The 25,435-nt window shown below is 43.4% G+C and overlaps 1 protein-coding gene across 8 annotated transcripts in view; it reads right to left on the reverse strand.

The window, feature by feature from the left end:
- Positions 1-2,096: 2,096 nt before the first annotated feature.
- The window catches only part of GNAO1 (G protein subunit alpha o1), a 253,722-nt gene continuing 230,383 nt past the window's right edge, over positions 2,097-25,435 (reverse strand). For all 8 annotated transcript variants that reach the window (XM_077830867.1, XM_077830871.1, XM_077830869.1 and 5 more), the window contains 4 exons: positions 16,905-17,033; positions 15,223-15,352; positions 6,929-7,082; positions 2,097-2,401 (listed from right to left, as the gene is read on the reverse strand). In XM_077830867.1, coding sequence (XP_077686993.1) covers positions 2,214-2,401; positions 6,929-7,082; positions 15,223-15,352; positions 16,905-17,033 — 601 coding nt within the window. In that variant the 3' untranslated portion in view covers positions 2,097-2,213. The remainder of the gene's footprint in view (positions 2,402-6,928; positions 7,083-15,222; positions 15,353-16,904; positions 17,034-25,435) is intronic.

Here is a 25,435-nt window from a genome sequence, read left to right on the forward strand (position 1 = left end):
CTGGGATCCAGACCCAAGCTTTGTGGCTCGCCATTATCTCTACCATGGACCAAACTGAGTCCTTGGATCTGAACACCGCCGCATCCAAAATTACCACCTCTGGCCCATTGCCAATTTCAGTCCTGACAGCTACCAGCAGTCTAGTATCACATCAGTCTTTGCTGTCCCACTCCACGGGGTGTGAATATTTGACCCCTCACCACTTAAACGGAAAGAACCAATCAGAGTGAGGAGTCCACTAGCCAACTGGGAAAAGCAATCGAGAATGCTTTTATATTCATAGAATCTCAGGGTTGGAAGGGACCTCAGGAGGTCCTCTAGTCCAACCCCCTGCTCAAAGCAGAGCCAAGCCCCAATTTTTGCCCCAGATCCCTAAACAGCCCCCTCAAGCATTGGACTCACAACCCTGGGTTTAGCAGGCCAATGCTCAAACCACCGAGCTATTTGTGAGGAACTGCTAGGTACCCCCCAAGCAAATTATTTTTCTAATTCAAGGCCCATTGTTCAGGAAAATTGAAAGCTGTTCCACAAAAGTCTAGCATTGCTTTTCATGGGGCCACTGGTAAGCAACAGCACAAGTGAACTGCATGCTTCTGGTATTGCTGAAGAAGCTAAGTATTTAGAACCCTAATTTTAAAGGCATTTAGGCACCTAAAGACGCCGCTAGGGGCCTAGTGTGATTTGTGTGCACACACATACACACACTCGACGCACAAAGCAGGCTGATTTCCACTCTCCCCCCCACATACTCATGAGTAGCCTTAGAAAACCTGGTGTCCCAAAAGAGACTGAATTATGGCATCCTCCTATGGGGCCTGAGATGGGAAGCTTACTTCTGGTTGTGGGCCACAGTCTCTGGTCTGCTCTGTCCACTTTGTACTGCTCACATAGGGCAAAGTGGACAGATTTCATTTGGAAATGTCCCTTTGAGAAGGGAAACTTCTTGCTGATGCAAACCTGGCACCGCTGGGTCCTTTGCCAGTCACCTTCCCCTGGACATGCATAGGAGAGGGGAGAGGGCATGGGGGGGCGCACAACTTCTCCATGCTAATCTTCTGCCTAAAACCCCTCAGGGCCCTTAGGCCAATGGCATAAGTTGGGGCCAGGCTGACACTGCACCCAGCAGTCTTAACTAGCTCTTAGAGAACCCTGCATTTAACAGAGCTCGGACGCAGGAGGAAATTGATCCCAATGTCTCTTGTGCCTTGATCACCTCTGAGGGACCTTTAAAGTGTCCCTTCATGCCTTCCAGTCCGACACCCATGCCCACTCACTCTCCCTTCTGAGGAATGAGTCTATCCACATCCGTATTCCTTTAGCTACACTAGGAAATGTACTACTCAAAACTTTGTGCAGAACAGTTCTTGCCACTAATGTCTCATTCCATGAGTGTTCCCATGAATGTCCAGAAACTGCCCACTTACAGTACAGTAGCTCTGTAGTAAAGCAAAGAGAACAAGGATGAACTTAGAGTAACAAATGGGTTATCGAAACCATGCTAGAGAAATATATTCAACATTAATTTTGAAAGCGTGAGGTAAAACTGTTATTGGTAACGAATGCCTTTACACAATGCTTAGTAGCTTCTGTTACTGTGTCTTTCTTAGTAAAAGACACTAGCAAACCTCAGTCGGTCTGTTTTAGTCGTTCAAACGTTTGCCCCTCCCCGCCCCAGCAAAATTTCAGAACTCCACCTAACCTGACCTTTCCAACTTTGGGATAGAAACTGGAGCCCGACTGTGCCTCCAAAGTCAGTGCTGTGCATCTGGAGTTTCCAAAAAGAATGAAAGAAAAATAACGAGAATTAAAAATATCCCTCAAGTTTACGAAGAAACTGCTACTTTGATGCTAAATATTTTTAAGGCGTTGAAAAATTGATTTTTGTTTTTTAAAATGAGCCTTTTTTGGTAGTTGAAATACATTTTTAGTGGCTCTAGTAGTCTGCACTACAGTATCCTGAACATGGGCTGCCAATCCTAAAACTGAATGGTGGAAAGAGACACAGGGGGGATTAAAAAAAAGAGGGTGGGGGGAGAGACACCTAGGGGAAAGCAGAATTTTCTGCAAAGGTTCTTGGGAGCCAGGAGGGGGGATTATGTAATTTCTTCTTCAACTTCATCTTCTGGAGGGAAAAAAAAAAAAAAAGGGAGCAACCCTTCAACCTGAATGGGAGAGCGCTTCCTGGAGAGCGTGGGGAGAGCAGCGAGCGGGGTTTAGTAGAGTCCGCATCCACGCAGGTTGTTGGCAATGATGACATCCGTAACCGCATCGAAGACAAACTGGATGTTGTTGGTGTCAGTGGCACAGGTGATGTGCGTGTAGATCTCCTTGTTGGGGGACTTGTTCTTGCTCTCGTACTGAGACTGGATGTAGGACACGGCCTCAGTGAAAGAGTCAGAGCCTACAAGAGAAGCCAAGAAGAAAGTAAAGCACGCATTAAAACAGTCCCAAACCTAGGGCCCGAATCTGCTTCAACTGAAGGCAATGGGAATTTAGTAGCATTATATCATTGTCCTAACATGGCCAGTTCTTACTGGGTACCCTAAGAAATAATCTATGGGTCTGACCCTACTCTCACTTGCAAGAGTGAAGATAACAGAGTTACACCGATGTAAAATCAGCACAGGAGCAGATGCTTTCCTGCCAGTGAAACCATTCCACTGTGTGATCCCAATGATATTTTCTTTCTGGATTACTGGTACCCTGTATGATCGTGCATGAAGGTAAAATGACAGGATAGTGGGCGGCATAGAGGTAGAGGGCAATGAGCACTGAAGTCATTTTAAAGAGGGAAGCAGAAGGATTCTGTATAATCTTGCCAAAGAGCAGCGACTGTCCGATGAAGTGAGCTGTAGCTCATGAAACCTTATGCTCAAATAAATTGGTTAGTCTCTAAGGTGCCACAAGTTCTCCTTTTCTTTTTGCTAATACAGACTAACACGGCTGTTACTCTGAAGCCTGTCCAGAAAAGCGTCCGTTATTCGAGCTGGCCAATGTTTTCCAAATTTTGGTTTGTTTGACAACATTTTTAATCAATGTTTCCAATTTCAAAGCCAGGATGAACTGTTTGCAAAAATATTCATGAAAAATTCAGCCCATCTTTTTTGACCTTCTCTATAGCTGGTCAAAAGAATTCAAAATTTCTGTGAAAAAATGTCATTCACGTTTAAAATGTCAATGGAAAAAATGGATGAATTTTCACCCCCAAATTTCCCATTTTTCAATCGGTTCCAGAAATTGTCCTTCATCACTACAGTGGCATCTGCTTGTGGAAATATAGCTTAGATTGTGTCAAATAAATCACAAGGGTTTACACCTCTTCCCTAGCCAAATGTCTACGCCAAAAGCCTATTATCTGCTTATACGGATTTTATTTTTTCATTCTTTTACTGGCCAGATTCTATGTTAGATAATTACATTCTTTGGATGTACATTTCCACTTGGATACAATAGTCTTAATTTCTTGTCCTGAACTGGTGTATTGTCAAACAGCAATTTCACTAACTCCCAGAAGTGACTGTGTTTCATTGTTGGGCAGGGGTGGAGAGGAATAATTCCACTGTTTCGAGTCAGGGAAGCACTCAGGGTTCCTTCTGGACTGAAGGTGCTTTATAAATGTGAAATATTATTACATGTTGTCAGAGAAGGGCCTGCACATGGCTGAGTTTTGCCTGAGCAGGGGGCTAAAGCTCTGATTCAATAAAGCACTTAAACAAGTTAATGAATTCAATGGAACTTAAGCACGTAGTTAAAGTTGAGCATGTGCTTATGTGTAATGCTAGGCAGAGACAGATTGCTGAATTGGGGCCTCAGTAAGGCTTACAGGACTGACCCCTAGGTTTGGTTTGGTTTTGTTTGTGCCAATATACATATGAGCATTTTTTTATAAAAGGAAAACTTGTCAGTAGGATGCACAAGGATGTAGCCACTGGACTCCCACTGAGGGCAATAGGGGATAAAGTATTGTGACTCTTGATGAAATGTGCCCATGTCACCCTGACACGGCTTTGCCAAGGATTGTGGATTCGTTGAAAGCATGGGTAAATTAAGGAGAAAGAAACTGACAGTGCCTTAGAATACAACGGCCCCTTTGTGGATGCATTCTTCTAATAGTTCTGTGCCAGTCAGCAGGACTAATGAACATTTGGATCTTCATTGTAATAAAAGCATTTTGTGTAACCAACTCTTGATCTTAAAACCCCCTTGTTTGATTTATATGCTCATCAATGAATTCTGTGTAGCAGCAGAGACCCCTTTTGTTTGAACATTGCTTTTTCACTATGCCACAAGGCCAACGTGCAGGTGTTTCTTGGGTGGTTTGTGTTCTGTGGCATTTGCAAGATGAACGTTTGAGGACATGAATAAGCTTCTCCCATCAACATCTTCACTTTGGCCCTAAAGTTCCAATTCAGCAAAGCACTGAAACCTGAGCTTAACTTTAAGCGTGTGCTTAAATCCCAAAGCATGTGCTTAAAGTGAAGCACATATTTAAGTGCATTGCTGAATGGGGGCCTGAGCGAGGAGCCTGCCTTCTGGCGAGATGTTTACACGGTCACGTAGAACCAATGTCCTGACTCCTGTGCCACCCCTCTCCTGGCTACCGGCACAGGGGCTGCGGATGGGGAAAAGGAGTGGGGCTGAGGTTCCCTGACCTCCTGACAGTTCCCAGCTGCCAGAATAGTGCCTCAGGGCTGTGGGCGACTGGAGCAATTTAGAACAGTCTTGAGGGTCTTCTAAGTTATGAGAGGGACCGGCATGGTTCCCAGCCAGGCCCAGAATTGGGATGCTACAAGAGGGCTCACAGCCACATTTATTTTTCCTTCTTTTTATTTGGCAGAGGCCTCAGCAGCCACAGATGATCTAGCCACTAGTATCTAATTTGTCCCTGTATTGAGATTCCTTTAGCATGAAAGACTCTCTATAAAACTAAGTTCCATTCTTTTCTATTTTACCTACTATCAGCATCTCCACGTCATTAGAAATAGCTCTAGGAATTCCTTAAGAGTGGGGCATTTCTGTGGCAACATAATTAATTCTACAATATGCCTAAACATTCATCCGCACCTTAGAAGTTCATTCAAAATTGCCCCGATGGACTTTGAGTACAGAAAATCCTTTGTTGGCTGAAATGTTTAGTTAGTGAGGTAACTAGCTTTATCTACTGGCTGGATTCTTTCCTGTATCTCACAACCCCATCCCCAAATAAATACCTGATCCTTCTCTGAAAGAGAAAGCTGCAGAATTTCTCTTGAATCACAAAGGGAGCAGATCAGCTCAATATTAATTTACTGTTTGTCACAGCGAAAGAACGAGGGATCCTCTCTGCCCATTCAGAGTGGGAATCAAGTGCTCAGATCTGGGGAGCTCTGTTTTGTAATTTGTTGGTATGCCACAGAACTGTGATGCTCTTGGTATACTCGGTTTGCAACCACGCTGACTGACAAAGAGACCTGCCTTTCTGTCTGTCAGCTTGATTCATCCGGATGTCTCCAGCAGGACTCACTAATTCATGACTGTAAACGTTGATTTTGATGCCGGCTCGGAATTTGACTGAAGGTTTGTGGAAGACAGTGAGATATGGAGTGGAGCAGCAGATTGCAGGAGGAAGCGTTCTCATCATCAACAGGCCAGACGTGAGGCAGTCAGGCACAAGAGGGGTTTCCTGCATGCTGTTCTGTTGCAGCACTTCAGTGCTGATCTCCAGGGTACGCTAATGTCCATCTTCATTTAATATTAAGCACATTGCATCAAAAGTACTTAGTATCAGTAGGACAACTGCCCCGACTGATGCTGGGGACCTCCAGAGCTCCAATGACGATCTGCTACGGGCTGAGCTAAAGCGCTCCAGCTCTGTGACTGGTGGCTGTAACAATTCACATCCTCTGAGGACTGGGTTAGAGGGGGACCTGTGGGCTACTGCAGCAGCATCCTGGAGGCAGTGTGGCCTAGTGGATAGAGCACTGAACTAGCACTGATTCTCGCTACTGGCCTGCTGAGTGGCCTTGGGCAGTCACTTCAGTGCTCTGTGCCTCGGTTTCCCTATCTGTTAATTGGGGACAATTATACTGACCTCCTTTGTGAAGTGCTTTGAGATTTGTAGACTTTAAGACAAGAAGGGCCCATTAGATCACCTAGTCTGACCTCCTGCATAACACAATCTCCTGATGAAAAGCACTTTGTAAGAGCCAGGTATTGGTGGTATAATTAGGAATGCCTGGCATATGGAAACGGAGGTGGCTATCTGAATCACGGGAAACGGAGTGGCCTTGTGCTATGGACTCATTGGCTTTATTTGTCGATGGCATGGCATGTGTCTTCTACACTGTGTGTCTATCCAGCTGTAATTACTTTTTTATTTGTTGGTTAATAAGCCAGTTGAGTCTTTTCTGGGGCATCACGGTGCTCACAAGAGGTGTCATATTCCCAAGGGGTTAGACGACCATTTATTCACAAACAGCGCAGGTTCTTCAAACCTCTGCCAAATTGCCCAACCAATGAGCCTCAAGAGGCAGGAGCTTCTAGAAGTGGGAGCCGAGTATCATCTCCATGCTCATTCAGGCCTTGACCTTCCCTCTGAAACTGCCAACAAGAGGTCAGCTAATGGCAACTGTGGTTATTTTAGTGATGGTGATGACTTGTTCCCTAGGGACTTGGCTTTTACATGGGCCATTGAACAGCTGTCAGACAATGGAAGCTGCTGGGGGCTGTTTCTGCAGCCTTTATTCAAAGAAAACTTCCACTGGACGTCAATGGGAGTTTTGCCTAAGGGTTGCAGGGTTGGAGCCTTTATCATCATTGCCTGAGATGTACCTTAAAAACCAACAACCTCTATTTGAAAAGCTGCATAGCCCATTACCCTGAGCCACCTGTCTCTTTGCTGGGCATTGTTGTGCACGTGGTTTAAAAAGGAACCCTTGTTTCTCATTACCTGTGTACTCTGGAAAGCAGATAGTCAATGGAGATTTCTTAATTTTCTCCTCAAATATGTCCTTCTTGTTTAGAAAGAGGATGATGGAGGTGTCTGTGAACCATTTGTTGTTACAGATGCTGTCAAACAGCTTCAATGATTCATGCATGCGGTTCTGCAATATAAAGGAGAGAGCATATCAGGCTAAAGACAGTGACCGCGTGGTGTTCAACATGTAGGGAAATCTAAAATAACTAAATCGAGGAGGGAAAAAAATAAAAACTACAGTATACGTAATAAATTTATGTATACATACAGGTGAACATATACATACACAGATGCAATCCCTATATTTGACATAGTTAGTAACAAGGGCATTTCACTACATAGAGCTGTTTATTTTGCATAGTGTATAGTTTACAGGATTTCAGCTCATATAAATGATCATGCACCATGCATGTAGGGGGAAGCTACTTTGCCCTTTGGTCAGATCTATGTGTAGGTGCAGGTCATGCAGATTTTCTAAAATATTCTGGTTAAAATTTTTCACTTCATTGTTGTGTGTGTATGGCACACAGTTGGTTGGATACATTAACCAAGGACTGGTGAGATCCTTGAATTAATCCAGAGTTGGAAGCAGACAGCAAGGTGACATCTTCTTGTTATTGACCTTGCCGTGACCTTTGCCTTGTTTTGTTATTTTGTTTAGTGGGTTTGCTTTTTTTTGTTTTTGTTTTTAGTGGGGGCTTCTTTGGAAGATGGCTCAACAAAAAGTGTCTAGCAAAGAAAAATTTTAAAAGAAAATAAGAAAAAAAGGGGGAAAAACCCTGTACAGAAGGTACCTAAGAACAACCAAACTACAAGTCAGCAGATTAGCCCGTTGATGTTAGCTCATGCCTCACGGAAGAACATTAGCTTGTTTGCCAATAAAGGAACCACGCGTTCAAATACACACACAGGGGGAAGGCAGCTTTTTAGTTATAGGTCATGCAACGACAAAAAGATACAGAAACAGATAAAACAAAAGAAATTAAATGTATTGGTTAGGAAGTTGCAAAGTCCGCCACGTGGTTTATGGTGGTGGAAGGAGCTCACGGCAAAGTCAACCAGTAGTGTCATGTTCCCCTGCTGCTTTCAACTCTTAACTCATTTTTCTTGGTTCAAGAGAAGCTTCATACCTGCCAAATTTGGTGGGTCTCTCAAAATCTCATTTTTTGGCCTTTGTTTGGTTAGATAAGGTCAGACGGCCGAGGAAAAGTTGTGAAGGTGCTGAGGCTTGGTGCTGTTTGGAGCGAGAGGCCGAAGCCGGAATGCGCACGCCGGTTGCGCGGCCACCTCCCAACCGGGAACGGGACAGCAGAGAGAGCAGGCATAATGAGGACGAAGCACACCCAAAGAGTCATGGGATTATCAAAGGCAAATCAGGTTACAGACCAGACCACTTGCTTGGTTTTTGGCATTGGGAGCACCTCAGAGGGCACACCCCCAGTCCACCAACACTCATACAAGACTAGCAGCTGGTACAGTGAACACAGGAAATAGGCGAGATACAAAAGTCGTACATAATCTCATCTGTTAAATTGTTTCGGTGATCGGTGTGGCACAGCCCATCTACATGTAGCCACACAGAATGACTTGTACAGCGTATGTACAGTGGGCCCTATTCAGCAGCCACTGCTTGTCTACGTCTCTTGCTGAGGCTGCGCTGTTGACCTCAGTGTTTTATTTATTAGCACTTTCCTTTTTATCGCTGGACATCCTTTAATGATCACTGAACATTTTATTTAGATACAAATGATTCCATGGACAAGGGAAATATTTGAACCGGTGATCAGATGTAGCATCAAATGAAGTGCTAGAACTGCAACGTTCCTGTTTTACTGACACCATGTAGCTTTGATTAGAAGCTGTGGCTTCTATTAAATTGGTTCGCTTTCCCCTCCAGCTTGTATGGTAATGATGTGTGGTGAAGAGGTGGCTACACGCTTAATCATTCATTTATTTATTGGACGCCATTGTTTTTCCTGGATCCTCAAAGATGCTAGAAAGAAGGCATCTTGCAATTTAATGGTGCAAGCTGCAAGAAAACAGTCAACATCCTTTTGACCACCGGTAAATGAGTTGGTAGGTTTGCTTACATATAATTCAACATAGCACAGAAGGACAGAACTACCCCATTTTCTTAGCTGGATGAACCTTCAAGTGTTTCCTTTTTCTTTTTAAAACGTCACCTGAGAGTACGGTACTGTGCAGGTGCTCATACCTCTCTTTGTACTGTGGGGTATATAAGACACAGAGCGCTGCTTCCCTTTGCCAGAGGTGGAATCAAAATCATAAAGCTGTAGAAAGCTGAAAGGACTTTGTTCAGATGACCCTTGCCTTTCTAATACCCTTTTGTGAGGGGGGAAGAAGAGGATGGAAGGTGGAAAGGGGAAGGAACACAAATACACAGAGTCACTTTTAACCAGAGTCCCTCGCAGAACATTATTTGTGCCATTCTCTATTATTCTTAACTGTTAAAACAAGATGCATACACAGCAAGATGTAAACACGGCTTCTGGGACTGAATGAAGAACAATCCGAGACTAGACATTTTGGACTTTTATAATACTTACCCTTCTGTTCATCATCTCAGAATTATAAAATAATTAAAGAACAATCAGAACAGGTTAAAACAGCAGCGTTTATACAGTACTGCAGTCAAAGCACATCAGGTAATATATAGTGAACACAGAAATCTTGGTTTTTAAACAGAGCAGAGGCCTTCTCATCTGGTGGACCTTTTAGCTAGTGCTGTCATATTCCCACTGTAGCCAACATGCTCCAAAATCCCATGATGACTTTTTCCCTTTAAATTTACATCAAAATCTGGAGGGAAATGGAACACTTTCCTTGAGTAAGTAATTGATGTCATTGAGTCGTCACCATTACGTACATACAGCAGAAACAATTAAATGGCAAACCCCAGTAGAAAACAGTACTTGCAATAAACATTCCTTTATACCCTACAAATTCGAGTGCCAGGATTGGACATTGCTCCTGGAGTCCCCAGGCTGAATGAAGCTAGTCTATTGTCTCCTCTGGGTTTGGGACAGCCATCTCCCGACAATATCTAAGATCTGTTTTCTGGCTGAATATTGCCACTACTCCCCTGAGCTCTCCTTTTCCACCCACTGTCTCAACTCTGCTTCTGTTGTAATGACTGGGGCAAATAGGGCTGGGAAACCATGACATTTCCCTCTGTATGAGTCCTCTTAATATTTCCACCTCTTTTACCACATTGTGCCTACTTCTAGATGCATTTGCTTGGTCCTTTTGGTGGAGAAGGAAGGAAAGAAAATCTTCTAGTGTCTCTCACCTTGTTTCCTGCCAGCAGTTCTCAAATGCAGCAGTTAATATTTCCTATTTTTGTGCTCTGGTGGCAAAGAGGAGGTGATTTGCTTCTCTGATCTTGCTACCATCCTGATCAGGACTATTGTGCATCAATACTTTTCTTCTGCTCCCCAATGTACAGCTTCTAGTTATATTTTCTACAGATGCCAAAGATCCTTGAACTTGCTCTTTGCTTCTAAGCACATGGATGACTGGTGCAATCTGCACACTTATAGCCAGGAGAGCATATTAATCACATCATTCAGTGAGTGCCAGTTTCTAAAGGTCCAACACTAATGCATAGCTAAGGTCAACAGCACGAAGGTGTGAGTGTGTTACACATTCAGCAACTAGGACACAAACAGTATCTTCACATACCAGCTAGATACAGAGGAACTAAACAGTTTAATTCCAGAGGCAGCAAAGTGTACCAAGTGCATCTGCCTTTTTAACCTAGCATGTAAAAGGAAGAACTGAAGAGGATATTATAGGTTCACATGGTAGATCCCATGCCACCATTGTCTTAAAAAGTGTCATAGGGAGCAATAAAAATCCCCACCTGCTTATGATCCATTCCCGTGTTGTATATGAATGTTGCTAGTGGGTTTTTCCCCTAACCGTTACCTGGGATTTGGATATGGCCTTGGGTTTTTTTTCATATCATTGTCTTGTGAAGACTAAAAAAGTCACTAAACTACCACACTGAGAGTGTGACTGTGCAAGGATGTCCACGGAGCTGCTCAGTCACTTAGCAACTGAGTATTACCCCCTTTTATTATTTATTCAGTACTGTGGTGGCACCTAGCAGCCCTAATGACGGACTAATTAGATTTATATTGCCTGCCGTAAGCCGCTGTGTGAGACCCATCTTACCACTGGAGGAAAGCTTCTGTGAACTGTGTATGGGAGGATTTAGGGGAAAACTCGGCATAACATTTCATTTTGCTTTGCTGTCTCTACCTATAGAATATGTACGAAACCAATGGAATTCCAACTGCATTGTGGGTGTCTACTCCTACATTTCATTCTTCTGCTCTGGGAGTAGAGCATGACAGTCAGGTCATGGGTTGGACCATCATATGAGGAAGGCTTTGGATGTGCTGGAAGTATAGCAGTGCCTGGCTGAATTCAGGAAGTTCCGATTGGCTACGTATGCAAAGCTTGGATTGGTACTTGAATGTAGGTCTAGAAATCTCATGAGAAGAAACTCTCTCATGAGATTATTAGTTCAGGCTAAGCTAGACATGCAGGAGGACTAGCCTTTCTTCTGGTTTTCATGTATTTCTTACTGTTCCTCCCTGAAAACATAGAAGTGGAGAGGCATCCCTTACGAAAATTACGACAGTACTATAAAGCAGTGGTCTCAAATACTACAGCGCATGCTAGGTGCTGTGATAACAGATAAGTGTGGCATGGTTTTAAAACAAGGGTCATGACAAGTAGATTAAAAATGAGCAACTTTTCTGAACTACAAGCAAGGTTTCACTTTGAGGGGGAAGGTTTGGATCAGTTCTTATTTTATCTGCACTCATTTGCCCATTCCTATTTGACAAGGTTCCACAATTAACTGCTGCTTAAGGGCTGGCTCTCCAGTGAACTGGCCACTACAAACTTCTTGGGTTCAGTCTTCATCTGATAGGATTGGCCTGAAACTGGAAGCTGCCTGTAATGTTTAGTTCACTGACAGAGAGACCTCAAGGGGCTGCTGCTTTAAGTGCCTGGTTGCCCATTTGAGCCCAGTGAGAGAAATCCAGGATCTTCATTAGAGACTGTTTGTATTGTAACTATAATTTTGTCCACGTAAAGTACAGTTTTATTCAGAAAAGTATAAAATGGAGAGGTGAGTTCTCATGATTATTGTCAATGTTATGCTCAGTTTACAAGGAACAAATATTTTTTTCAAGTGCCATTTTTGCAAACGTGTTTTAAGACCTCACACACAAGCTGGGTTCTTTCTTTCTCATGTATCATCACCAGTAATAAAGATTTTGCCCTTAGTGACATCTGTGCAATCTCAGGGCCTTCAATGGTTTTGCACAGGTTTAAGTGATGGGAACTTAGTAAGGGTTTCTATAGATGATGTGCAAAGAAGAACACAATCTAGCTTACTTTCTTAACTGTTGCCTTTGTGCTAACAAGTATAAAACAGTAAAAGCTCCTTTTTGTAAATAAAGGCAGCAGATCTGACTGATGCACACAGGGGCTAAATCACCTGACCTAGGAGATGCCATTTACACAGTTAGTTTTAAAGCTGAACTATACTTTAAGGAATGAGATTGTGGTGAATAAAGCTGTAGGTGAAATTGTTCCTGACAGAATGGTAGGGGTGAAATTGACTGAGGTCAAACTGTCAGTAGATGCTGTGTTTTCAGCATGCCACTTGCATAGGAGATCTGAGTTATGGAAGTAGCAGGGCCAAGGATACTGAATTTGTTGTTTTCTTTTTTCACTACTTGTGTTTTAACTCAGCAGGACTTGTATAGTTAGGCTAAACAAGAGCATCATCTGCTTTTAATTTGCACTTTGCAGTGTTGTAGTTTCTTTGCAGGGTTGCCAAGACCTGAAGAAGAGTTGTGTAGAAGCTCGAAAGCCTGTCTCTTTCACCAGCAGATGCTGGTAAAAGATGTTACCTGACCCACCTTATCTCTTTAATTTGCACTGACAACTGTCCAGTCAAATGATCAGAATCTGTGTCTTTTTCCCTGTTGCCCAGAGTACCAGGGAGTGACTTGTGAAATGAAATGTACATAGAAAAAAAATCCCAGAACTGCACCTCAAATTAATCCAAAACTAATATTCTTAATGGAGAGAGTGTGGTGCAACTGGGGTTACAGAAGCTGCTGTTTCTGCCTACATCAGGGGTTCAGAAGACATAGTCTGAATTAAAGACCTAATACAACACTAGTAAGGCTCCCATTGAGAATCATCATTGTATTTCTGTTCTTTGTTAGAGGTCATTGATGTTTCTGTCACCATGGATGGTGTGGGGAGCAACAAACATTAAGTAATATAGCCTCACAACACTCCTGTAAATCAATTTTATCCGCATTTTATAGACCTTGGTAAACCAAGGTTAAGGCCAAAGCACTAAAAAGTGATCACTAATTTCAGGAGCTTCAGTTTTTTGGTGCCTAACGAGAGACAACATAAACCTCATTTACAGAAGTCCTGAGCATGCACATCTTCAACTGACATCTGATGGTAATCAGCACCTTTGCACCTCAGACCCTAGACATTTTTGCAGATTGAGTCCTTCCTAACCTGCATATGCTCCTCCACATCGTGTGACTGGCAGATTTCCCATTCCAGAAGGGGCATCGCCTTCTCAGTGGATGAGTGTCTCTTGGGAGCTATGGAGACTTGTGGTTCACAAACACACACAACAGAGTTGCTGTACTCTATTATTTTAGATCTATATAGCAGATGACACTAATGTTATTACAGAAAATTGATCACAGAGTTGATGGGCAGGATTTTCAAAAAGCTTTGAGAGTTAGGTGCCCAATTCCCATTGACTTTCCCCTAACTCCCTTAGGCCCTTGAAAATTCCAGCCAATATCTGTGATACTGGGATAGATAAATAGAAAGTGGAAAACACATGAATAGGAAGGGTTCTTAGTTAATACAGATATTATAAAGTAGCTGGTGCATCCTAAATATTTTCTGGAGGAGTGTGGTGCGGTACGGTGATTCAGAATCTCAATCCGAATCTGTAGATCTAGGGGGATGCGGATATGAGGATGTTACTATCAGACTAAATTCTGGTGTCAATGTAACCTAAACTAATGCAATGTAGGATTTCAACAAGCAGGTGTCCTCTTTACCAGAGTTCATGAATCTGACCTAGAAGATGTAAATATCAGTGCACAAAAAGTCTCTTCATGAATCCATTATTGCCTGCAAGTTACCAACTCTTTTAGAGTCCCTCCCCACCGTGTTATCCATTCTAACTTCTGATGCTTTACAAACAGGAAAGAGGGAATAAACGTTAGAGCCTCCTACAGAAACTGGTGACAATAGCATCTCCATTGAATTGTTGCACATTGGGCATGCACAGAACATTTAGGAAGCTCTGACTTTTGGTTCTTCAATGCTGGGCAAGTGCAACTCCATTTAAAAGACAATACCTGGCTACTCCTAAAACGACTTGCCTTTTCTGTAATTGACATTCCATCTCCCCAAATGCACAGGTATCTTTCTTAGTGCATGCCGTATAGTTGGTGAAAAGTGCGAGTGACTGTTCTCCCACCCTTTATTTGCCCACACTTCTAACACATTCAGATTAACAGGAGTGCCACACAATCATCTGGCAGCTAGTGTATCCCGATATCTCTTATTTTCAATTTCCATGCAGTATTTCAGGCCTAGTATCACAGTGGGGAGGTATAGGAGATAATCCCATCCCCCATAAAACAAATTCCACCCAAGAGTTGAACAGTTCCCGTTTAAACGGGAAAATGAATTTCTTTTGCATTTAGAAGCAGGTTACCCTGATAGCTTGAATCCGCCTGAGGAATTTGTGGGGTTGCTACAGCTTTGTGTATCTGGTTGTTCCAAGTGCTGTTTGTTTATTTCCTTAAGTTTGTTTTCAAAAGCACCTATTCATTGCTTATCACTCTACTCTCTGGGTTCAGGATCCTCTTTATGTCCCATGGCATTTTGCACTGATCAACTTGAGAGAAAAGAAAACATTATAACTTAATCAGAGCAAGAAATTGTTACCTTGGTTAACTCCACCCTGGGCAATGGAAGACTTAATTTCCAAGGGTTAGGGGAAGAAAGGATCTGCACACGATTTCAGAATCAAGGGAAGACGTATGATTAACAAAATTCCATTGATTTGGTACAAGCCAATGAGCGTGAGTTGATCCCTGAGCAACGGCAGGCTATGCAATAGGCCAGTGATGAGGTGTCGGGACCTGTGTCGCCCCGTAAGCACTCACCGTGGTTTCGTCTTCATGGAGCACCTGATCGTAACCACTCAGCGCGACACAAAAAATGATCGCTGTGACGTCCTCAAAGCAATGGATCCATTTCTTACGTTCTGACCTCTGACCTCCCACATCGAACAGCCTGTGCATGAAACAGGGACGTCTCTTCATTTATTCTTTATTAACAAAGGGAAAATATTAGTAATCCCTTTTGTATTTCTAAGTACTCATCCCTAAAGGGCTCCTAGCACAGGACAACAGAGTCTGCAGTGACTCTCACTTCTTCCTTCTCTGAGGTTTTGAACCCCGCTGTCCCCAAGGAGGAGTTCTACCGGCAGTGGCAGTTAGGGGAACCCATGACAGCATAGCTCCTGACAATTGTCCAGGGGCTTGGGTGCTGTGGGGGATTTGTTGACCGTGCATGGGCAAGGGGCCTCTCTGAGGACAGCTCTTCCAGAGAGCCCTAGCAATCTGCATGTATCTTAGGGGATCTGTGGCTTTAAGAGGCTGAACTCCCAGTCTAATTTATTGTGTGTGTCTTAGAAACCTCCGTCTGCCCTGCACTCGAGAGTACAATTACTGGCAAACTCCATGAGTGTCAGCGTGTGGAGTTTCTCATTGCCTACATGTGACTCTCTCATGTGGACAACAAATGGCCGAATGTTTTTCCCATATGCCATTCCAGACTGGAGCAGAGTCTGTCTGTCCTTGTGTCATGTCTCCAGCACAGGCAAGAGCCAGAGGGTTCAGAGGAAGGGGCAAGGAACCCCATCATGGGCAAATGTAGAACAACCTGCTCATCAGGGATTTTTTTTCTAAACCAAGGCAAGTAATACCTTGGTGCCTACCCCAGACAGGTGATGAACAGATTAATGTGGGCCAGAGAGGCCAATTAATCCACTTGGTTGCACCTGGAGGGTGGGTCAGGGCTAGTTACTGATGAAACCCAGCTGGGGAAGGGCTGGGTGGTGCTATACACAGAGGAAGCTTGGAACAGAAAGAGGCTGAAGGGAGAAACTCTGCTGTCCCTGTCCTGGGAACTGGGTGTGAAGAGACCTTGAGGGAACAGGAAAGCTCTTGCAGGGTGAGGAGAGCCCAGGACAAGGCTTGGCAGTAAGAAGCCCAGGGATGTAGCAATAAGGAATTGTGTGGCATGAACCTTGACTGCCTGTCCTAGGTTCCTGGATTGGAACCCAGTGTAGTGGGTAGAACTGGGTTCCCCTACCAGCCCCCAGGAAGGGGATATGGACTACAGAAAGCCCTAAGAAAAGGATGTATGGATCACTGGGCACAAAATCGAAGGTGGCATAATGGATGGAGGGACCAGATGTTTTCTTGCTGGACTCTATTATCCTGGAAAGGTAGGAACGAAGTGTGACCCAGCTTGAGGGCTGAGTCACAAGGAGGGATCACCCTCACCACCAGGACTGGAGCAGCTGTGAGAAGGGGGTGCTACAGAGGACAGAACTGCCATGCCATACCCAGCCATGAGTGGGTACATCTGTGGTGAGTGTACTCTGCTTCAGTTACAAACCATTTTACATATGCTACTACCCACAGAAATGCAGCCACCTCTAGGGTGGAGAATAGCAGCTAGTCAGACAAGCATACTGTGTGAGAACTTTTGGCCAAGGTAATATGGTTGCAGTCTTGCACTGCCTGACAATATAACAGTGGATTCACATCAAACTTACCTGAAGTGGAGGTTTTTGAATGTGAAATGGGTTTCTACAATGCCGGTTGTTTTGACCCTGGTTCGAAGTATATCCTGCTCTGTTGGCTGGTAGTCTGGAGCTCCGATTCGATCTAAGCTGTCTAGGTAGCTATAAAAGAAAAAAAATCACAGGAGAGTAAGAAACACTAATTGTTGTCAATCTAATTTTTCAGTGCTCTTTGTACTTTTGGTTAAGGAAAAAAATCCTCTCTTGAAAAAAGCCCAAACCCACTGGCTCAAGTACAAGATCTCCCACTAAACTGGAAGCAGGAAATGAAATGATCAGGTTCTGCTTGATAGGATTCTTGATAAAGGGATTCCAATCTGTGAAATGTGTATTTTTGTTGTTTTCTATTTGTACTGCAGTAGCATCTAGTGGTGATCAGGATCTGACTGTGCTTCCCCTCCCCCCAAAATGCCCTAAAGAGTTTCCAAAAAGCTTTTTCGAAAATGCCACAGCATTTTCAAACTATGGTCCAGAAGACTATAGTAAAGCTCTCCTACACTGCAGTGTTTTGGTCCATTACTGTAAAATACTGTTGTTTTTCCTTTCCTTTTTTTTTTTTTTCCCCAAATGGTAAGCTTTTTGCAAATGTCCTCTCCTGTATCTTTACAGCACCTAACCCACTGTGGGTACTCCTGTAATATAAATAATAATGATATGATAGGTGAAAGGGGGGGAGAGAGAAGACAGGCACAAAGTGCATATACAGAAGTCTAAGGCTTAGACCAGGGAATTAAATACCAGATTTTCAAATATCTTTTATTTAGGTGCTTAATTTCAACACCAAAGCTTGAAAATTTTGTCTCATTTTACACGGCATGGGTATAAATACTATTCACTAAGTGCTGGATCCTGCTAGGGGCTGATCAACCCTGGTCCAATCCACCAGCAAAGCACTTAAGCACATGCAGACCACCTGAGTAATCCATTTAAAATCAATGAAGCTGCTCATGTGCTTCAAATTGGGCACAAGCTTACAGGACTGAGCCCGACATAAGTTCATCCAGTGAAAAAGAACGGTGTGCAACAACGCCTAGAAATAAGGCTGGAAGCAAAACGATAGGCTTTTCTGCGGGAGAAGTTGCTGACTCTGAATGGGCCTGGCATAGTTATTTCATCTAGAAACCAGCTCAATGCCTGCAAAATGTTCCCTTTGAGGTAGGTAGATAAGTACAGTGGTTGCCATTAAACTTTTTACAATTTCACATTTCTGCCTAATCATAGTTCCTGAGGTATCTGTGGTATTCCCGTTATCTACCATAGGTAGCAATGCAAATACTGTGGTAGTGGAAGCTACTTGCCATGAGCAGTTGGAAAGATTTTTATCGTGTCCACTTTATTATTTGGGCTAGTTGAAAAAAATTTTTGGACCAGCTCTAGTAGTTATTCCCATTGAAGCCTAGGCATAGTAAGGCCTGATTCAAAGCCCATTGAAATCAGTGAAAAAACTCCTATTAACATCAATAGGCTTTGGATCAGGCCCTAAGTAACTTAGCCAAGGTTGCATAGTGGGGCAGTGGCAGAGATTGGCATTGAACCTAGGTCTGCAGAGCCCAAGTGTTCTGCTCCAATCCTTAAGCCATAAGTAAAATAGAACCCAAACAGACCACAGTAGTGGTGTAAGCAGAGCAGAAATAATGGAGGTCAGAAAAGACGATCGTTAAGGGTACAATTTTCAAAAGCACCCAAGTCATTTATGAGCCCACTTTTGACAATTAGATTTAGGATCCTAAGTCATTTAGGTGCTTTTAACAGAGTTGGCACCCACCTCTCGATGCCCCCTTCTGACTAGGCATGTCTGGTTCTTTAGTTCTGGTGACCCCTTTTGGCGGTTGTCAGGAGGATTTGTCAGTGACACAGCGCTCCAGCCGAGTCACACTGTCTGCATGTTAACCAGCACAACCCCCTTCCAGGATATATGGTCACCCAGGGCCTATCTCAGTACCCCTCTGTTGGTGTGTCTCTCTAGTCCTCTGTAGGCTTTGGTATTTATGTAGTCCAGCCCTGGTACAGGGCTGTATCCCCAGAGCTTCCTCCCTGGAGACACTATCTTCCTGCAGCCCTCCCCAGGCTCAGTCCCTACTAAGTCCTAGCAACCAGCCAGGCACTCCCTCAATGCTCCCCCGGGCCCTGCTATTCTTCCAAGCAGCCAGGCCTGCAGTCCTTCCTTCTATTGCTCCAAGCAGCAACTAACTACTGCTCTGCTGCAGCTCCTTTTATAGGGCCCTCCTGGGCGCTGATTGGCTGCTTCCCCTGCAGCCACTCTTGCCTGCTTGGAGGACCTCTCCACTGCTCCTTCCCTGGGATGGCTGTGGCAGAACCCTGAGGCCTTCAGCACGGGGTCTTTGGGCCTAGTCCACCCCATAACAGTGCTTTAGAAAATTTTACCCAATTCTGACCTTAAAATCTATGAATGTTTGTTGCCTTTGTCTTGAACCCAGGCCCACTGAGTGTTTGGGAAGTAGCCTTGGCCACCGGGCCACACCAACGCATGAGAGTCCCAGGGAATTCACAGACTTGGGTGGGCTCCCCAACCCACTTCCTGGCTGGCCACATGGTCTTGACCCTGATTGGCTGGTGACCGTAGATGCCCATCCTGCTTCCCTTCTTGCTTTGTCTGAGCAATGAGCCATTGCCTGCTAGTTCTTCTCAGACCCATCTGACCCTGACTTGCTGGCTTGTCACCTCGTTTGACTTGGCCCTGCCACCCGCCCTGGCCCCACCTTGCTGTACCTTCCCCTTGGATTGGATCTCCTGGTGACTGGACCCCTTGTGTGAACTCTGACCTCTGATCAGGACTTCCCTTTGACCCTCCTGATTCCTGGACATTACAGGCCTTCATTGTATAGACTGGCCCAACACTCAAACCTGAGGCATACAGGTTCACTTTTTTTTTTTTTTTTTGTATTAAATCAACGTTCCTCTTAGGTGAAACTATCCATCGATCATTGGGTCTCAGGAAACCATGATCCATTTACTCACCCAAACGCAGGTTGTAAGGCTTAAAATAATTCAGCCTGATCAAATGTAGCATATAGAAATAAGATGAATTTAGTTTAGATTAAAATTTAATAAGTGTTTTCAGCATTCAGCTGTACCATCTGATGAGACCTTTTCCACTGTCAGGTTGCATACACTGTAACTCCTACTGAAGTTGATGTGAGTTACACGTATGCATGAAGAAAGGGCCCCAGTGGAATTAGCAGAAAATGCCAGAGATGGGAAGAGAAATGGTGCAAGATTGTGTAAGGAAAGGATCATGTCACCCAGAATTAATATGAATTTACTGATGGGTGGAAGGCAGTTCAAGTTTGAGCCCTCCACGTTTGGATGCACATAGTCTGGTTTGAGCATCTCCCTCAATTTACGCTACATGTACCTTTTTTTACATGTAAGGTTTTGTGAGTGGGTTTGGCGCTCGTGGAAGAGGAGGACGTGATCATATGTGCGCTTCCCCATGCAGCTCTGTTGCTGTACCTCAAGTCTGACCTGTAACATCTTTGGCTGGTTAATTCTGGGTTCTTATATAGTCTAATACACTTCAACCCTGACCTGCAACACGTCCTGCTGTGCCAGCTGTAGGCACCTCACACAGCTGTGCCAAAGTACCTGAAACTGTATCTGCAACACTCCCTGGTATTGCAATACCAGACTACCAAGCAACTTTACTCATGCACCTCTCTGTGCATGTTAGTCTGTATCCACAAAAACAAACACACTTACCTCCTGATACTTGACACTCCATGCAAGGCACTAAATTTAAAGTATCAGGAGGTAGCCATGTTAGTGTGTATCCACAAAAACAACGAGGAGTCCGGTGTATAATAATGCCTGCATCTGTAATTTTCACTCCATGCGTCTGAAGAAGTGGGTTTTTTACCCTCAAAAGTTTATGCCCAAATAAATCTGTTAGTCTTTAAAGTGCCACTGGACTCATCATTTTTGTGGATACAGACTAACACGGCTACCTCCTGATAAGGGAATTAGGTATCCAATGCCCATTGAAATTTGATGAGATTTGGCCTGTAACTCCCTTCTGCGCCTTTGAAAATTTGATCCAAGATGAATTCATGGGTGTAAATCCATGCTGAAGTGGGGTCTTATGTGGTGGTTTTGTGATGTGCAACAAATGGGAGAAGAGGGTAACACCTACCAACTGATTTTTATTTGTGTCCTGAGTTACTTTTTGACCAGAGCGCTTGAACAGAAAGATCTTGGTCTCCATTCAGTTCCATGCTCTTACGGTACATTCCACTACACTGGGAAAAACCAAGCCATCCTCTAAACTGAACAACAAACCCACTGCTCAGCCTGCTTTTGTCATCTTATATGTTTGCCACGGAATGTTTTTGTTGTTGATTTTCAGTGAAGAATCACAAGAATTACGTCACCCAAGGAACTTGCAAGGTCTAAATAGAATTATTTCTACTGTGCCCTTTGTCAAGCATTTAAAAAACATAATGATTTTGTGATAGATGCTCCCTTATAGCTTTGTGATGGGCCCTGGATGTATGAATGGGGGCTGTATCAGCACATCCTTGTAATAAGATTCCTCGCTCTGATGGCTGCAGACATAATCACTCATGTTCTATTCACAACTGGTTGTCAGCTTGTATTATTTAAGAGATGGCTGTCTGAAGAAGTGAATTTCTCTACACAAGCATACACAGCCAGCTTTGCAGTAAATTAAGTTGCTCATATACATCTGGTGGTCTATGCCCTCATGAAAAAAGTAGGGGTGTAAGAGTGGGGATGAGGAACTTCTCCCTGGATATTTTGTTCTGAGCTGCACACTGGATGCATGCATTCATCTTTGTTTCTTGCAAACGGCTCAGTTCTCTTCACCTTAGCATGTTTCCTGATAGTTATTACAATTTGTTCTTTCCCCTGGGGGATTACTCTCTATATTCCAGGAAGTGAAAACAGAAAAGAGATTAAAAGAACAGGCTAAGAAAAGGAATATGCAGAGATCCAGCCCACAAATTGCAGCCTTAGTATGCTGCAGATTGCCAGGAAGTCAGATAACCAGCATGTAGAGGGTGTAGCAAGTCAGATAACCAGCATGTAGAGGGTGTAGCAACACAGGAATTGACACACAAGAATAGACCCATGGTCCATCTAGTCCCCTATCCTGTCATGGGCAATGTCCAGTAGCTTCAAGAAGAACTTCCCATCTGCCCGCACAGTGGATAATTATGTCTGTTACATAGGGGAAGTTCCTCCTAATCTCCATTAATTAATGATTAGCTTATGCCCTGAACCATCAAAGCTTATAGCCCTAGTTTTAAAAATTCTCATCCACTGTACCTGTGTGTGTTCTCACTATGCGAATACATCTTTTATGTTTGTCTTACTAAGCCCTTGGGCTCTCTGTCTTGTGGCAGTGAGTGCCACAAACCAATTTTGCATCATGTAAGCGGTATGCCCTTTAATCACTTGGGAATGTCTTGCCATTCCCTCTCGTTGAATGCCCCCTTGTTCTTGTGTAAGGAGAATTTTAATAAATGTGCCTGACATACCTTCTCTACACCATTCATTCTTTTGTATACCTCTAGCAAGTCCTCTCCTATATGTCTCGTCTCTAAATTAAAGAATCCCAATCTTTTCAAGCATTCCTCATATGTCTTAAATTATTTCCATTCCCTGCCTCTGGCGCCTGTGTATTTCTGTTATTCCTGATGAGGGCGGACCCTCACTTTATAGGAAGGCACAGTATTTTCAATGTTAATTTTCAACCCCATTCTTTATACAGTGTTAGTTCTGTTGGCTGCTGGGGCTTGGAATTTCCTGAATCTGGAGCAGCATCCTTTCAACTGAACTTTTTGCAATTGAACTGAGTGCACTGGGCGTTGAAATGCAATGTTTCACCAATGTTCTCAAGCTTCATGGTAGGAGTGCATCAGCACACAGGTGTTACACTAATATAGAGCTGTAGGAATGGGAAGCTGTCTGCTTTGGATGGCCTGTTTTAACATTCTTAGCTTAGTTCAGTTCCCCACTGCCTGAGGTCTTTAAAGCTTCAAAGAATAGCAGATCCTAACTGCACACATTAATAAAGACCTGCCCCAAGGGTCATGATTCTGATACGTGACACGCACACTTATTGAATGCTGTTGTGATAGGACTACAGTGCACTGTAGATGCTATATACGGTCAATGGAAGCAAAATCTTCCCTTCCTATAGAACTTAAATTCTTACTGCTTCTATGGTAAGAAGCCCTGCTGAGAAACAGGGAGTCAAGGCCCACTTTAGTGAGGATGGGGAGAAATCACTACAAAGTTCTCAGTGATCCTGAGAAACACTAAGAACTGTAACCCAAAGGCCAAAATATTGCAGCAGACAGTTGTCACAGCCAACAGTCTTGATGACACAACCCATAGGATACCAACATCCATTTAATGACACTTTAGAGGATGTGCAATGACCATATGACTCTCCTCAATCTACGTCATAACGGCATTGGAAACTGGGCCTGTTTTGCTTAACTTGGGCACCAGGATGTTGTAAACTAGGGTGTTGTAAACACATCGTAAGGGGCAAACCAGAGCTTGTTTGCAGGCTGCATTGCTCTGGGCATGCAGGAATTAACAAAAAAGCTTCAGAAAGGATAGAGTTTTAGGATACATGAGTAAGCCTCTGGCATTTATGCTCTTGAGTTGAATGGCTCATTTACTGTATGCATCTTCTATCTTAAAGGCATTGTTTTGCAGCAGATTGCTGATTCCTGAGTCATTCTGTTTATGAGGCAAACCCCAAACATATCATGCTGCTAAAAGTAAAGTCCACAAAGAACATAATTTCCTGAGGTACAGTCAGAGAAACAGGTTGAACAGCTGATGCGAAAAGGTAAAGCATGGTCAGTCTTGAATGTCTTTACAGAGTAATGCTTAAAATAATCCAGATTACCAAAACCACTCTGCTGAGACCACATGTAAAGCCTCTTGTCACTTCTTCTTTAACTTTCTGCAACAGCATGTAATACCAGTCCACCGATACTATAGGTAATGATGACTTTGCCGTATAGGAATTACCATAAGAAACAGACCAATGGCGGCATGTCTCACAACGGCCAATGTTGGATGCATCCTAGAAATACTTAAAACCTCCCCAGTGCATTAAATTGGGTGATACTAGACCATGGGGTAGGGGGCAGATTTCTTCCTGAGTTTAAATGACTTTAATAAAGCCCCAATCAACAGCTACCTTGGGTCAAAATATAGCAGAGGCAGCTGGCTCAGCAGAATCGTTAGGGTCTATTTTCAAGGAGGAACATTTTCAGGATATCTCCTAGGAATTCATGCTTGCAACCGTTGACATTAATGAAAATGAAGTGGGATCTCTAAAGTGATCTTTTAGCAGCCCACATGTGGATTAAGATTTGCATGTTCTCTATGACCAAAGGGTTATATGTACTGTACCCAGCAGTCTAATTTGCTGGCATTAAAAAAACCAAACAACTAAATCAGTGTTAGCTAACAGTTACCACAGCTTTTTTCCATTTTAAGTAGAGTTCATCTGTGATTATCTCAGTTATTACTGTGAGGTAACTAATGGAAAACGTTGACTTTTCAATAGTGATCATTGTATCTATTTTTTTCACACGATTCAAGCCTGGATACTAACTTCTTGTTTTCTTTAATCAATGGACAAATACCCTGGTGTGTAATTAACAATAGTCCTTATTTGGTATCCCTGAAATTAAGCAATAAACAAAAGGCACTTGACTGAAACAGCATTGGTAGCTGCTCTGCACAAGTACAGTAGCCTCTCGTGATATCTTCCACACAAATGAAAAACAACCCTCATACACAAACACCAACTGTGGATAATGCCTCGAGCAGGCATGAAACAAATCTTAATACAGTTATTTGGGACGGCTTGATATGAGGCAGACACGTACTATGATAGTACAGCACCTCCCCCCCCACCTTTTACCATATCTGCCACATCTTTCCCCCTTAATCGTTCTGGAGAACAGGAAAAGCCACACGCATGCTACTATATTCTCTTCCAATCATTCTGGAGCACAGGAAAAACACATGCTGTCATACATATGATTCCTGACCCAGTCATATAAAACCGTTTCTGCCATCGGTTATCAAAGACACACAACCATACCATAATATGCCCCTTGATTAATCCTCACATATGGAAACCTATGCACACAATCACCCTATGCCCCTTTAGAAATCAATTCCTGAGCATAGGAACCACACACACACACACTCCCATCCCATTTCATCCTTTAATTCTAAAGGATGTTGAATATTGTTCTTCACGGATCTAACCATGAGTTGTCCTAATGGAGAGGGAAAAAAGACAATAGATTAAAAAATAATAGGGCAGAAGCACCAGGTAGGTGCCTTCCGATTCCAGTTCAGAGGAAGGTGCTTTTGAGAATGCACTTAGGGAAATTAGACACCCAATCCGCTGTTTTCCCTCATCCTCTCCGCTCCCCCTCAATTACACTGCTTTTTTTTTTCTTTTTCAAATACAGTCTCTCGCT

This window comes from Eretmochelys imbricata, chromosome 12 (genome assembly GCF_965152235.1).
Source record: "Eretmochelys imbricata isolate rEreImb1 chromosome 12, rEreImb1.hap1, whole genome shotgun sequence".
Classification (NCBI taxonomy): Eukaryota; Metazoa; Chordata; order Testudines; family Cheloniidae; genus Eretmochelys; species Eretmochelys imbricata.